A 16075-nucleotide genomic window follows, 5' to 3' on the forward strand; every position below is an offset into this window, starting at 1 on the left:
TTTATTTCTCAAGAATGTTAATTTTTAATGAGCTAAACTTTAATGCGCGATTTCACTCACTCAAGACATGCTCGTTATTAAAAACAAGGTGACACTTGCATTTCATACCAAACAACAAATGTTTATGTAAACAACAGAAGGTGTTGTTACCGGTTTGCTGAGATCAAATGTAAAATTGCATTATTAAACAACCAAGCAGTGATTGACCAGCACAATAAGGGCAAATTAATATGAATTCTGTGTTGGAGAACAATTATAAAACATATTGCATATAAATCGGCAATGGCATTGTGCCTCAGTTGCATCACAATAATTCATATTTTTTATTGAGTTGATGGGTCAGTTGTTTATCGTATGAAACCTTAATTATAAGATTTAAACATTTTAGCAAACTTAAAATTACTGCTTTACGGAGAAAAAGACTGAACTCATCAAAGTTTGTTTACAGGTCTTGAGGAGTACGACTACATATGTGACAAAGTTGTATAAAGACTCGTGGCTCCAGAGGGAGCTGCGTGAAATCTGATGAATTGCCTCAAGTGATGTTGCCATCAGTTGGGTCTGAAGAAGTTTTAAAAAGAGAAAGATCTGGGGATGTGGAGTTGGAAAGAAGTGAGGTTACCAGACCTTTGTATCCCGCTTCTCATCTTTGCTTTAGGATACATTAGCTGCTACTAGAATGAGCTGCTGGTGCTCAAGTTGCATTGTGGGTACTGTAGGCATTTTGACAAGGAACAAATAAGCATGGACCAGAAAGTGGCAGTATCTCTGCTGAATTCATTTTGATATATACGTTAATAAAACTGACCATCATGAGTTTGAAAATGTTTTAGGAGTACAGTACAATACTGAATATACTGTAAAACGGAAGGCTGTTATGTTACATTTACCTCAAGGGGGAGTTCACTTAAACACTTTATTTTAAAATTACTCGTCCTAGTGTTTCAAATCTACACAGGAGCCAAAAAGTGCCACCAGCTGGTCTTCATACTGGGAAATGTTCCTCTTCATGATGTCCATACAGGGTCCCAGCAAACGCTCAAACGCCTGGATGTCAATTACTGAAAGAAATAATAATAGAAAGTAAATTAAGATTATGCCATTCCATTGCAGGTTAAAGACGGATTATTCAAAAAAAGGAGTGAAACGGTCTAAAACATTAGAAATTGTTGTACAAATGTTTTTTTATAAAGAGACATGTTTGATCATAGAACAGCTTAAAATTTAAGAGAGTGCCAGGATTTATATTTAAGTCTTGAGATTTTTGGGGTCCATTACAAACTCAGCAGATGTTTCAATATACAAACTTTTGTTGTTGAGGATCAATATGTTAAACAGGAGGTAAAAAAAACAAAAAACGGCGTATTTAAAGTTATTTAAATCATGAGGATCAGTGGATATTATGTCTTAAATCACAGTGAAACAGCAGGAATGGCAACCGCGCACGCTTTCAGCTGAAAGTGTCCAGTTAACGGGTTAAACCCAAACACCAGTCAGGAGAGAAAACGTCCGTCAGAGCAGTGATGTCTTCTAGTCTGCACAGTTTCAGGAGACCTGAAGTGGATTCAACCCGGTCCACTTGACATCGGGTCAGTGCATGTTTCTGAGGCTGTAGGCTGTTCTCATGTCTCATTCTGCTGCTGGTGTCTGTGCTGACCTTTCTTAACAGAAACATTAACCTACTCAGTAGACCTGCCCCGACGGGAGTCACACATAACCATAGGTCTTTCCTGTCCTTCTCAAACTACATCACAATTGCATGTTCATCAGCCCAATTTCAAAAATTTCTCCCGAAACCCCCGTCTGAGGGGGACTATTCTGGGCTACAGCCCCGAATGTTTTCATTAGCTAGCAACGCGCCTGATCGGAGAAATCCGGGACAGACGCTAACAACCAAATGCGGCTAACACTGATTAGGTTTGGGTGGCAAGTTGAACGCATTAAAATATCTTTTTTAACCACTAATGCTGCTCATGATAACACCAAACCTCTGCAGTAGCATGAGAAGAGTCCTTACCAATTAACCGAAGCACCAACAATGTAGTATGTGTTTATTAAAGTTTATTAAAAGAGTGTTTGGAAAGACTCCCCCGGTACCAGCTGCTCTTTTCATGTCGATTACCAAATGTAATCCAAAAGGAAGGAGCCCATTGATGATTTATTCCAGCAAAACACGTAAACATGTGGTTTGTGGCAGTATACGTAGCCAGTTGCTGCACTCGTGGAAAGGCGTTCTTCTTCAAGCAACACCTTCTTTGGGTCAGAAACTCTCCTAGGAATTATATAGTCGTCCTTTTCAAAATGTTTGCAGCAGACAGGGTAATCCCTCTGCCTAAGCGTCTCGATCAGCTTCTCAATGTCCAGACTCAAAACAATGAGCCACTGGTTTATCAGAGCGCAGTCATCGTACCGCAGTGGCAGCCTATGGAAAGTTTCTGTCTCTCTTCACTTCAAGTTGCAGGCTACTCGGCTTTACCTGAGATCTATCGTGATGTTTCGGTGCTGCAGGAAAGATGCTGTGTGAGACTTTTCCAAACCTTTTTCAATCTACTATTAACTTATATTTCACCAAACTGCCACAAACCATGGTTACGTGTTTTGCTGGAATAAATCGTCAATGGGCTCCTTCCTTTTGGATTGCATTTGGTAATCCACTTGAATAGACTTTACTACGAGGAGAAGCTGGTTGGTAAGTCTTTTAAAACACTCTTTTGATAAACTGCGGGTTCACTAACTACGTTGTTGGTGCTTCATTTTATATGTCAGGACTCTTCATGCGACTACAAAGGTTTGGTGTTATTTTGAGCAATGTTAGTGGTTAAAAAGCTGTTTTAATGCGTTCAACTTGCTGTCCCGAGCTAATTAGCCGGATTTGGCTGTTAGCTTCTGTCCCTGATTTCTCCATTAGTTCTTACTACACCAAAAAAGGCTCGAAGGCTTTTTTGAGGAGTGTATTTACCTAGAAAGAGACTGGGATGAGTTTACACCGGAATTTCACTTTAATTGAAATTTGAAATCAAATACAAAAGTGTGAGAGTTGGCAAAGCTGTGACACTGGATGAGACAGAACTGAACTCCGACAGGTAGCGATTTAGATGTCCGGAGGCTGCTGCCCAATTTATCCCTGTGGTCACACACACTGCCTTTTCTAATATGTGGTCAGGTACTGTGCCTCTTCACCCTGTTTGACCTCGGCTCTTTGTGCTGTTAGTAGGAGCACCTGATAAAACGGCCACTGTACGAAGATTACCGTGTTTGCTCTGGTCTCGGCTGCACAGCCCCACTTACACTCAAAAGCCCAGTCCAGTATCCACCCGGTCTCTTACACTGAACATGAGGTGCAGAACCTAAAAATTAAAGTGCCGTTCCTCCTGACACAAAGAATGACAAACAGCCGTGTCTTACCTAAACATTTGGTTTCTCCCACAGCATAAACTGATGCTGCTCGAGGTTTGTTGGTGACCAGTGCCAACTCCCCAAAATACTGCCCTCGAGAACAGCGAGCCACCTCCACCTCTGCGTTTTCCTGCTGGCCTGCATTCGTCTGTAACAGACAAAGGAACCTGTGAGGCCCGCAGTCATTTAGCACATCACCATAAACACATTATCACTTTAGGAGCGTACCTATGTTCCCCGCTTTGTATGTGACCGGGGAACATAGGCCCCTTTTAAAAAAATGTCCAATGTTCCCTGTCTGTTATTTTTTCCACAATCAGTGCCAAATTCAATGGCAAATATGCCTATGTAGACCCTAACACTACCCCCTAACCCTGACCCTAACCGTAACCCCTAGCCCTAACAAAATGCTGAATTAAATTAGCGAAGGCTTACGCGACCTAGGAATATAAGACCCTTTTTGGGAAAAAGGAGACGCTAGGACCTGGGGAACATAGGGACGACCCCATCTCGTCTTACTAACAGCAAAAAACTATCACATTTACAGATGAAATAGGTTGAATAATCTGAAATATCAGGTCATGTTACTTTATTGGTACCTGGAGGTAGATTTTGTTCACATACACACATATGGAAAAACGAGGAAATGGCAAATTAAAAAGTTCTTACAGGTCCAGAAGTATCTTAAACCATATCATGTTAAGGTATAAAACAAATAGTAAAAAATATAATAAAATGACACTAAATAGATTAGTAAAAATCTTTTAGGTTGTTAAAACATAATGGATAAAAAAAATACAATACAAATGTAAAAGATGTAAATATAGCACTGAGTATATAAATAAAACCAGCCAGAGGCCACTTAAATAGATTCAGTTATAGTGTTGGACACACTCACTTTGCTTTTTATCATTATCTTCACCTCTCCAGACTCCACAATGTAGAAACAGTCGGCCTCCTCTCCCTGGAGGCGAAGAAGGCAGCAAAAACACTACATTTATAAAGTCGGAGTTGTTATTGATGAACACGGGCAGCCAAGAAAAACAAACACCGTACTTGCGTTATTAAGCGCTCTCCATCCTTAAACACTCGTGCTCCCAAAACATCTACAATCTTCATCCTCTCAGAGAGCTTTTTAAAAAGAAAAGAAGCATGAAACAACAAATACACCGCTGTCAAACCTCAAGCATAAGGTGACTTAACATCCATTTATTCCAAGATTGTCTCGTCTGTTTAGTTTGTGTTTCTAATCCGAACCTCAAGAGACTTCAGAAGAGGAACACACTCGATGAAGGCCTCATACGTCCTCCTCTTCTTCGCATTATTTCTAACAATCAGCCTGTGAAATGTGGCTCGATCCTGAAAACACCAAACAAAACATGTGTTTTATTTTTGCTGCCATTCTTCTTTTTTATTCAAGATCATCAACCCTTTTTGGTGGGGACTCACCAGGCCCCACAGGGCGCCGTCCTGTGTTGCGATGATTGTGGCAGCTCGCGGCGTGTTGTACATTAGAGCCAGCTCACCAAAGCTGCCCTTATTGTCATACTTTCCAACGCACACACTTGCGCCATCCTTCTGCACAAAAATATCATACACACCCCTGGGAAAGATATGAGGAGTCAAAGTCATCACAAGACACTTTTTAGTGTAATAAAAACAATTTAAAATGTTTCACTCACTTCTCTATGACGTAGAAATTGTCTCCATCTTCTCCTTGGTCTATGATGTGCTCCTGAGGTTTGACCAACACCTCGAACATGCCGTCCAAAACCTCAGAGAACTGCTCCTGGAGGATGTCAGGTGCAGTTAAGTTTATTTGTGCAGCACCTTTCAACCGCTCTCAATGCTGCGTATCCATGTTTGGGAACAGTAAACAGAGCAGCAGGACGCCAATATATAAAAAAACAATGAGTCGAGGCTGTCTGCTCTTTTTATACATCAAACTCACATTGGGTGCCTCTGTGTGTGTGTGTGTGTGTGTGTGTGTGTGTGTGTGTGTGTGTGTGTGTGTGTGTGTGTCTGACTTCGGGGATACTTGTTTAAAGAGATGCATACACTGGCTTTTTTGCGTACATCTCTCAGAGTCAAGTTTTGTAAATGAAAGGCAATTAAAGAAGCAATATAAAAGTAAAGAGAAGTTAACACTTTAAACATAAACTCCACACTAAAAATGAAAACACACTGAATTCTTTATTTCAGACTAAAGACTAGTCAATTGGGGCGGCTTGTACAAATGGTTAAGGTAGTGAAGAGAGAGAGAAAAAGAAAGAGAGAGAGAGAAAGAGAGCTGTCTCCATGAAATAACTGCAAATGCAAGTAATTTCCCAAAAACCTGCCTAAGTAAATGTGCTTGTCTAACTTCATCACCACCATCATCACCATCAAGTTAACCGGTGTTGTACCTGCTCCAGTGTTTTAAACAGCAGGATGTCTCTGCACACATCCTGAAGTCTGCGGCGCTGCTCGTCCGTTTTGGGATGCACGACCCGAGGCTCTGCGTCATCGTCCTCATCATCATCGGGGTCGTACGCCTCTGCACAAACTGGAGCAGGACAAGCACTTGAACCTGCACTGTACGGTGCTCAACATGAATTAATATTCATTACGCACATTGTTCCAGTTACTGACCTGAAACTCTGCGGTTGTATTTACTGGTGGTGGACTCTGCGGAGAGACAGAGGTGGACATAGTAGATTCTACGAGTCTATTCAAGCAAAGGAAATTAAATGCGTGTGTGTAGTTACAGGTGGAGTGGACATTTGTAACCATGTTTTGGTTCACATGAATGTTTGCCTGACTGACCTTGTAGGTCAGACTTCCACACATTGAGGAGGTTGCAAATTTCAGTCCTCTGTGTGACTTTCTTTCATTCCTTAAGGTTATATCTTTCATTTTGAGGAGATGGAGCAGAAAACAAACACAAAATGATATAATTATACTCACTAACGGTGTCTTCCTCCCCCTCTTCATTGTCCTTTTTGGGCTTGTTTGACTTTGTTCCAAAGGACACTCCTTTCCGTGCAGGTCTGACACTGCCTTTCGTGGCTCTTTGCTCTTTTCTTTGGACTTCCAGAAGTTGTGTAAAATGCTGCACCGCAAATTCAACCAAGTGTGGCGGCCTGCGGCGAAGCACCTCCACGGTGTATCCCTGCAGCAGCTCCTTCAAACCAGCCGGTATCTGCACATCACTCATCGTGCAGGTTCACTATTGACTCCACATCTAAACAATAAATATACTGATCTGAAATGTCAAAGGTTTGAGAGACAAACTTCTGTCCGGAACATCATCCTCATCATCACCGCAGGAGCAGACTCCTCCTCCTCCTCTTTTCCCACTCTGTGACATTTCAGCAGCAGATTGATTTGTTCAGTTAGTGCGGCCTGTCGGAAAATATTGACCAGGACTTTTCACAACACAAGTAATTAACAACTGTCAGATGGATAACGACTCAGAACTGACGACTGGAGAGAGGGGGGGGGGGGGGGGGGGGAGAGAGAGAGAGAGATGTATCAGTTGCTTTGGCAAAGTTAACTCTTGTTTTCCAAGCCCCTTAAATTGAATAAAGAAAGAAAAAAGAGAGAAAGAGGGGGAGAGGGGACTTTCCACTGTTTATTTTTCAGTGTTATTTAAGTGTGAAATGTTGCAGGAGGAAAATAAATAACTACAGCTGATGATTGAAATCGACATTATTTATTACATCTTTAAAACAGAAAAAAAGACTCTGGTTTACTAATACTGTGTATTTCCATTACTCATTTTAATCCTTCTGTTATTTTATTTCTCTTCTCTTTTAATTCCTTTGACTTAATGAATTATTATTGCTAAGTTTATATCATCCTTCTAAATAAGCAGAAACAATTGAGGCTTCAACTTTCACTGACGACAAATCCAAATAAAAAGTTTCTACATGTAGATTCTGTTTTTTGTTTTTGTTTATTTCTTTACATGTTGACATTCATATTCTGTTCAATCAATCTCATCTTGACGACTTCTTTCATAAGTTCACATTAAAACAAACAGAGAGTGTAGCTAGCATCTGTGGTCCGAGTGTAGGTGACCTCACAGGAAACAGACTGTTTGAAAGGCGTGTACTGCTGAAAGGGCTGCCCCCGCTTAGTCGAATGCGATTTCTGTAAATCGGTTCTGATGTGTCATTTTTATGGTTTTTTAAAAAATGTTGAAAGACACATTTCCAAGAAACACATGATCACATCTCTGGTAAACACCAGAGTTAAAGTGGTTCTCTTGCATAATTCTTTGTGGAGACCTTAGTTTAAAAGATCTGTCGATTAAATCAACTCATCGATCAGTCCAAACAATCGTGGAGCATTGAGGTGGCCGGTGGCACAGTGGTTAGAGCAGTCGCCCCATGTAAAGAGGCTGAAGGTCCTCGAGGCAGCGGCCGCAGGTTTGACTCCGACCTGTTGCCCTTTGCTGCATGTCTTCCCCTCTCTCTCTCTTTGTGGAGCGCTAGTCAACTAAGAATTTCTTTAATCGAGGACAGCCCTGATTCAGAAACTGAACACACACAGTAGAACAAAATGCACCTTTTCCCTGATATGTGCACCTGCTCGCAGATAACAAAAGGTAAGGCACGGCATGTTCACGTCACTCCTGTTCCTATATAATAACAACTCAATTTAAAGACAACAAGTAAAACAAAATAGGAGTGAGAACATTCGACTGTCTGCGTGTGTGTGTGCGTGTGTGTGTGTGTGTGTGTGTGTGTGTTCTGCTAATAACTGCGCTGTGATAAAACAGTTCTGTTCCTGGGATTCACGTACGAGGCGATGCTGAGTCTTCATCACAGGTCCGGTGCTAACCAGTTCAGGAACTTCATTGCGAGCTCAAATCCTAAGAAACAAGCCTGAAAAACAAGAAACACACAGACACGACTCTTTAGTTTGTGCAGAATAGTGACAGAATTAACAGATTTTTAACATAACTTTTTGTTTTCTTTGACAAAATGCACAATATTAATATTTAATTATTAATATTATTATTTTTTTGGACATTTGGACGGGAAACAGGAGAGAGAGAAAAGAGGCAACATGCAGCAAAGGGCCGCAGGTGGGAATTGAACCCGGGGCTGCCGCATCAAGGACTTTTAGCCTCTGATTCTGGGGTACCTGGTGTAAAGACGTCTTGTACTGCTGTGTAAAATATTTTTTAATGAATCCACATTATGCATAAATTTGACCTGTAACAGCAGGAGTTAACTGTTCACATCAGCAGACTTTTACTGTGAGCTGATCACAACTTTAAGATGCTGACGACGTAACTGGAACATCCTCAGATTGATTTCAGGGATCTTTGCTGCATGATATTCCTGTCACTTCTCTACTATGCTCTACTATGTAGAATAGTAACACACTTTTATTATTAATTCGTCTTCCAGTTATTTTCTTTGATCTGTAAAATGTCAGATAAGCATAAAAGTCATGCTTTCCTACAGCCAAATAAATAAATAAAAATAAAAAAACGTCCAAAACAAAAAATATACTGTTATACTTTACGATCACATAATAACAAGGTGCAAATTCAAATGTTTGGCCTTTTTTTTCATTAATTCTCTGTCAGGTGATTAATTGATTATTTGTTTGAGCTTTACGTTCAGTAGCAAAAATAATGCTTAAAATTAGATGATATTATTCTAATTGGCCAAATAAAAAATGACATGTTGTCCGACAAACACGGGATTATCTAAAGATTTTTGTAAAAAGTGTAATTTGTTTTAACATCCTCATTAAAAAAAAACATGACGCCTACGAGAGCCAATGCACTGGTGCATCTCTGTAGCAGCTTTAATACGCTGATTAGGGTCCAGAGGTGCACATTTACGTTATTGGAAATTAAAAAACGGTTCTTCTGGTGCGTGATGGAGGAACAGCTTTTGCTTTACTGGGATGTTAAAATATGCTGGTGAACCAGTTTACAGTTTGGCTGAACACTTCTTGGTGTCAGAGGTACATCTGAGCCCTTCACAGTGTTCCTGAAACAGAGGAATAAGTTAAGTGCACTCACTGCGTTTGCAGGGAAAGCTCTAAGCATGACAGCATTGAAGCCCTTGTACAGAGAGCCCACGCCCTCCTCTCTGACCAGCTCCCGCAGAACGTCCCGGAAACCGTTGGGATATTTTCCTTCAGGAGCTGCGGGAGAGAAATTTTTAATAAGACAAACCTAGTGAAAAGGTCATCTGCAGCAATATGGACAGAAGTGAAGTCTATAAGTAGTAAATCAAAGGTAACTGGACGTAGCACATCTAGATTGGGGCTGGGTGTTGCCTACAACCTCACAATACGATTAGAATCACAATACAGAAGCCATAATATGTTATGTATGGAATAATTGAATAACGGCCATAACCTACACGCATTCTTCATTATTCTCTGTAACAGAAGGTGTTTTTATACAGAAAAGCAGTCACATTGGCGGCCAGGCAAAGGCGGAAATTTGCCGTACTGTGTATGATTAACCGAGGTATAATATTCCTGGGATAGGCATAAACATGTGACGTGACAAGAAGCGAAACGTGACACAAAACACATGCGTCAGAAGAAGTTAGCCCTGTAACTCCAGTGTCACTTTCAAAACAATAATGAAAAAAAGTTGAAGTTTTTAAAAGGTTAAAGTAAAAAAAAGAAAAAACGATTATGTGCGTCCTCTACGGTCGATATTATGCTTTTAAAACTCCCGGCTGTGGGTCGCACAAGAGTTCACGTCATCGACACTTCTGCCCAATGTGCCGGCAAGCCGCGAAACTATTTACATGCAAATCGCGCTACCAATATTTGTGGGGTCGAGCCGGCACATTGGGAGGAAGGCTGGAAATTTGCCACAATCTGTCTGAATACGCGGACCAGGCCGGCAAAAAGGCAGCCAAATTGTAGACTTGCTGTCCAGTGTTAAAACACCTATTGATAACACTTAAAACTCTTAAAATCCAGGCCAACGGAGAGACTGAAAGTAAAGAAATCATTCTTTTTCTAATCCTAGAGTTATTAATAGATGCAAATCAAATATTCATATGTCTTTAAACATACTTGAATTAATGTTTGTTTTGAATTGAACTTTACAGGATGGGCGTTGGCTGTTTCCTATTGTACACTGACAGGTGATGTTTCTTTTTCAAAACACAGTCATCGTATTTACTGCTGCTTCGATACAGCCCCAATCATTCAACCCGGATGACAGAATTATCAGCACTTAACACTTTTTACTTTCATATGCTATAATATCCAGTATAATACAGACATAAGCTTCTATTCAACATATAAAAAACAGAATCTAAAAACAAACCTGTTTGGAAGCGAGACTTGAGCACGTCAGCTGGGATTGCGACCGCCCAGTTAAAGATCCCGGCCATCCCCCCAGCAAACAGCACACTGGGAATGCTGAGCTCGTTATGGCTGCGGGGAGAAGAACACAGGTTCAACCAGTCGCAGGTCAGTGTTTTACAATGGTTGTTAAAAGAACAAATATTTACCTTTTTCCTGCTGGCGTGAGAAGGTTCTTCAACCACTCGTAGGACGTGAAGTACATCCCACTCGCTGGAACATCTGAGTCACAGAGGAAAAAAGAAAGAGTCACTTCAGCTGCACCGTTACCTACATAACACATGAAACCTAGTTACATTTAATTGATCGATAATGTTGGTTACATGGTGTAACCCCAGGTTCTATGAATGTAGGCTCGGCCCTCTAAGTTGCGTTTCACACTTTCGCCAAAAAAATACACTTAATAACTTTTACCAAGGTCTTTACTACATATATTCTGTAAATCTGGACAGTTGGTGTTGATGTAAACTGCAACTTGACTGGTTATTGAAGTCATACAACCGTGGGGCGGTAATTCTAGTTTTTTATAGCAGAGACCGAGAAAAAAAAAAAACAGCACACTACTTCACACACAAGTGAGTTGAAGAGCGTAACATTAGCTCCTCCCACCCTCTCTGGGGGACCAATCACAATGGGGGGTTGGAAAAACACGCCACTAGCTGTAGGCGTCGCCGCAGACACCCAGTTTGCAATCCTATAAACGCAAGGGCTTTGTGGGACCAAAGGCTCAATCGCCATTGTGTTAAGTCATTCAGAGATAGATCGTGAGTCAACAGGAAACGTTTTTTAAATGAGAATGCCTCAAACAGGAACTTTGTTTACAGGAAAATTCCACTGGACACTTTTATGTGAAGTGTTCTCTGGTGTTTTATCTATCTATTGTAACTGTCTTAACTGTCTGGTCTGAGGTTTATTGTCAGAGTAACGCAGCACCTCTCATGAGCGTCAGAGCGGTGCCTTTGTAGATTCCTCTGATCCCAGACTCTCTGTACAGCTGCTTAGCACAGTCCATGGGTCCTGCATACTTCACCTGCCCTGATGCTGACTGGATCTGGACACACACAGAAACACACATTATTTTAAGATCACTTTCGATTCATTTCGCCCTGGTGATTCCACTTTAAAGTGGTAATCAGACGTAATTGCATTCCATGGTCTTTTCGGCATGAATATGAATTAAATAATTCATAAAGACAGTTTTTTTCGTTTTCTATTAACAGAGAAATCCCTGAGAGTCGCTAACAGACATGGCGAACACTGAGTAGCTTGGGTGGTGCGCTGAACCATCGAATACACTGGACTTCAGTTCAAGGAGGAAAGTACTGAACTGAACTCCAGTGTATTTGATAATCGACTTGTATGAGCTGCCGCTCAAAGCCTCTAGGCCGACTGCTAAGATTTGTAGCATCGTAAAACAGACTTTAATAAACTCTGGGTTCTCCAACTACGTTGTTGGTGCTTCGTTTAATGTGTAGGGACTCTTATCATGCTACTGCAGCGGTTTGGTCTTATTTTGAGCAGTATGAGTGGTTAAAAAAAACTATTTGGATGCGTTTAGTGCACTGCCCGAGCTACTCAGTGTTAGCCACGTCCGTCTGTTAGCGACTCTCGAGGGTTTCTCTGTTAAAAAGGCGATCAACAAAAAACTGTGTCGATGGCTTATTTGGTGTAGATTCATGCTGAAAAAGACAGTGGAATGCAAATACGTTGGAATTCCACTTTAACTCAGTACCAAGGACACAGTGATTTGATCCTGTGTTTCTGTACAAACTCGTGACCTCTGACCTGTAGGAGGCATTTGATCCGCTCTCCGGGAGCCATGATGGCCGTGGTGAACACACCGGACAACATCCCTGCCGCAAACAGCTGTCGATACCTGCAGGAGGCAGCGTGCACACGTTATCACCCAAAGACCGTTTGAAACGGCGACATGAACAGCACGACCACTTTCGACTGAGCGAACTTACGTAAGGATGTCAGTGGGGGTTTTCTGTTGCAGTTTCTTGCCCAGTCCAAATCCAAAGAAACAGACAGCAAACATGGGAGTGACTCCGATGATCGGGGCCGCCATGCCTTTATAGAGTCCTTTCATACCCTGAGAGGGAAGAAGATGGCGTAGACAAATCAGCACGGTGGAGGACAGAGACAATGTTCTATCTAATATATCCCAGACATAAAGACAGCATGCATCCTCACCTCTTTGGCTAACGTCTTTTTAAAACAATCGATGGTTCCAGCGTACACAAGGCTCTCTCCGGGTTTTGGTTTGGGCTGAGTCTGTAAACGGACCTGAGAGAGAAAAGAGCATGTGCTTTGTATTGACCTCACACATAAATGATCAAGCATCACAGTAACAGAAAAAGGTGAACTCTGACACTTGTAGGATGAGGCTGAACACAAACCATAAAACCAGACTGTCAGTTATGTAGAGAGTAAAGCACCAAGAACTATACCGATGATGAGCATCCACACTGATGGATGATAACACGCGATGCACGCTCCAGCTGTGTTAGAGCCCCACATGTCGCACTTTTTCTGCATTACTGTGTTTCCTCAATGCCATCAAATTAGCTTACATGTGATTTAGCTTGTATTAGTCATTGTTCTTATTAATAAGAATATGAAGAAAACAGTTGGGAAAAATGGCACTAGCTGTGGCGTAGAGAACGATAAATCGGTTAGTTGTCAACTATGAAATTAAGTCTAACCTCTTTTTTAGTCTTGTTCTTGAGTCCAAAAAGCACCTGTTTTTGAAGTCTGCTGGATGTGTGAGCTGCAGCTTCTGTTAATGACTTTGTAAGCTGATAAGATGTTGTGTTGTGTTTACAGCTTGTTAGTTTACTCCTAAATGTGTAATGTGTCGATATAGGGTTAAAAGTACCTCTATTACACCATTGGCATTTCTGAAGTGCATCTATACACTCGAGCTGTGTACTGGCAGCAATATGACGATACAATACGCATCAAGACCCAGGGGTTACACATTTAAGGAAAACCGTCATAGTGTCAAGAACACAGCATCATTACAGTTAATACATGACAGCACTGCTACCTAACAGTCAGGGTTTAAACCAAACAAAAACAACCACTGTCTGACAATAATCTTTGCATGTATTAATTAAAAATATGTTTTTTGCGAATTGGTACAGAACATAATATTGTGTACAAAAGTGCATTGATATTTTATTACACCCCACATAAACATCTAGGGCTGGACGATATCGCCAGAATCTTCTATCTAGATATAGATCATTTAACAATATATGATCACGATATAGCATGTTCTCTGGTAATTCAATAAATAAATGAGATAACCACACGGTAAATCCTGTGTTCCTCCTGTGCGAATTAAATACATAAAAAATGAAAAATACTGAATATTTTTTTCATAATAAGAACTAATTTTCAGTGGCATATGCTTGTTATTATCAATTTAGACAATGTAACGGTGTATTACGATATTTCGATATCTGATTTTATCCTGGTACGATTCCAATGAAAGACGATAAATGATAATATTGAATTATCGCCCGGCCCTTAATACACCAATATACCGGCCGTTAGCTAATATCGGCCAACTGGCTCTATTAAAGGCAAGGCAGATTTGTGTGTCGTCTGCTTAGCTGTGGTAACATATGTTGTTTTTTATGATCTGAGTTGCAGCATGTAGATATTAAACGGAAGAGGCCCCAGAATGGAGCCTTGGGGAACTCCACATGTAATTTTTGCCCGCTCAGATGTGTATTTACCTATAGACACAGAGTAGTCACTGTCCTCCAAGTAGGCTTCAAACCATTTTAATGCTGCGCCAGAAAGTCCCACACAGTTTTCCAGACAGTCTAGTAATATGTTGTGATCGACTGTGTCAAATGCAGCACTGAGATCGAATTATACTAAGACTGAAATTTTGCCATTGTCCGTGTTTAACTGGATGTCATTGAAGACCTTAACAAGAGCCGTCTCAGTGCTGTGGTGTGGTCTGAATCCTGACTGGAAAACATCAAAACAGCTGTTCATTATCATTAAGTTGTTCAGCTGCTTAAAAACAGCTTTTTCAATGATTTTGCTGAGGAATTGGAGGTTTGATCTTGGTCTATAATTGTTTATCAGTGAGGTTTCTAAATTGTTCTTTTTAAAGAGAGGCTTGATGACAGTAGTTTTCAGGGCCTGTGGAAAGACACCTGAAAGAAGAGACGTGTTTACAATCTGTAGAAGATCTGAGGCCATGTTTGATTCATCTTTGAAAAGGTCTGTTGGGAGAATATCGAGGCAGCAGGAGGAGTTCAGGTTTTGTATAATGTCCTCCAAGGTCTGGAGGTTAATCACATGAAAAATTTGCCATGGTATTTGAGTTAGTTTTACGTGAACACACGGACAGCACATGTCCTGCACCTTATGTGGAGGCATTGCCTAATTTTTTGAATTTTGTCATTTAAAAAGGAGGCAAATTTATTGGAGGCTCTGGTGGAAAGCATTTCAGGGGCTACTGACACTGTAGGGTTTGTTAGCCTGTCAACAGTAGAAAACAAGGCACGAGCATTATTACTGTTTGGCAATGATCTCTGAGAAGAAGGATTGTCATTTTTGAGCTTCAAGTTGTAGATTTGAAGTCTTTCTTTATAGACGTCACAGTGAACCTGGAGACTGGAGAGTAATAAAGGCTGCTGCAGATCTGAACTACACTGACACTATCCAGGTGAGGTCTGTGCCTGTCAGGAGGCCCAAGCCCCAGATGAGTCATGTAACAGGGTAACAGTGGGTCAAAGGTCCTGGTACGCTCATGAGGGCTCTGCAGAGACATTAATGTTTCCTCCACACAGCCGACATATGTTTGTGTGTCTGCAGGGTCGCCGGCTGAAGCACTGTGCGGTCGTTTCCTAGTGTAATGCAGGTGTGTGGGATAATCACCTTAATGGTGTCGAGTGGATGTCCGGCAAAGACGAGGCAAACGCCTCCAAATCCCCCGGCGAAGAAGTTCTTCATCGGACTGATCGGCTGCGGCTGTTTGGACATTTTTAGTTCCTGAGCTGGAAGATAAAAACACAGCGGGATGAACGGACCCGACACCGGACACGAGTCTCACACTCACGGGAAATACGGCACAAAACGAAATGACACGTTACCTGGTCGATGTGTGTGTGTGAGGTGTGTGTGAGTGTCTGCTGTCACTCCTGACTGTTGGACCTTTCACCCACTTCTGCACCCGGACCGCTCTGACTGCGACACCGCTGTACTCGGTGCGTCTCTGTTTTGCGTCCGGGTGGAAACTGACACCACACAAATGCACACACTTAAAATAGTAAAAATAAACTGTATAAACTCTATATCTATCACAATA

At 41.3% G+C, this 16075-nt stretch overlaps 2 protein-coding genes across 2 annotated transcripts; both read right to left on the reverse strand.

Moving 5' to 3' along the window:
• Positions 1 to 936: 936 nt before the first annotated feature.
• prkar2ab (protein kinase, cAMP-dependent, regulatory, type II, alpha, B) lies at positions 937 to 6592 on the reverse strand (the record flags this gene model as incomplete). The annotated part of the gene is made up of 10 exons (XM_083939194.1): positions 937 to 1061; positions 3406 to 3544; positions 4295 to 4360; positions 4453 to 4527; positions 4654 to 4755; positions 4846 to 4999; positions 5079 to 5185; positions 5802 to 5941; positions 6028 to 6063; positions 6343 to 6592. 10 exons carry the CDS (start codon positions 6590 to 6592, stop codon positions 937 to 939), a joined length of 1194 nt encoding a protein of 397 aa, XP_083795320.1.
• Positions 6593 to 7314: 722 nt separating this feature from the next.
• Positions 7315 to 15969, reverse strand: slc25a20 (solute carrier family 25 member 20). The gene is made up of 10 exons (XM_083938397.1): positions 15861 to 15969; positions 15646 to 15764; positions 12934 to 13026; positions 12705 to 12832; positions 12523 to 12613; positions 11671 to 11788; positions 10887 to 10959; positions 10700 to 10809; positions 9425 to 9549; positions 7315 to 8267 (listed from the first exon to the last, which is right to left on the reverse strand). The coding sequence occupies exons 2-10, from the start codon at positions 15748 to 15750 to the stop codon at positions 8205 to 8207; spliced, it is 906 nt and encodes a 301-aa protein (XP_083794523.1). The 5' UTR covers positions 15751 to 15764; positions 15861 to 15969; the 3' UTR covers positions 7315 to 8204.
• Positions 15970 to 16075: the final 106 nt, after the last annotated feature.

Source organism: Echiichthys vipera (assembly GCF_963691815.1).
Source record: "Echiichthys vipera genome assembly, chromosome: X".
In the NCBI taxonomy this organism is placed as follows: Eukaryota; Metazoa; Chordata; class Actinopteri; order Perciformes; family Trachinidae; genus Echiichthys; species Echiichthys vipera.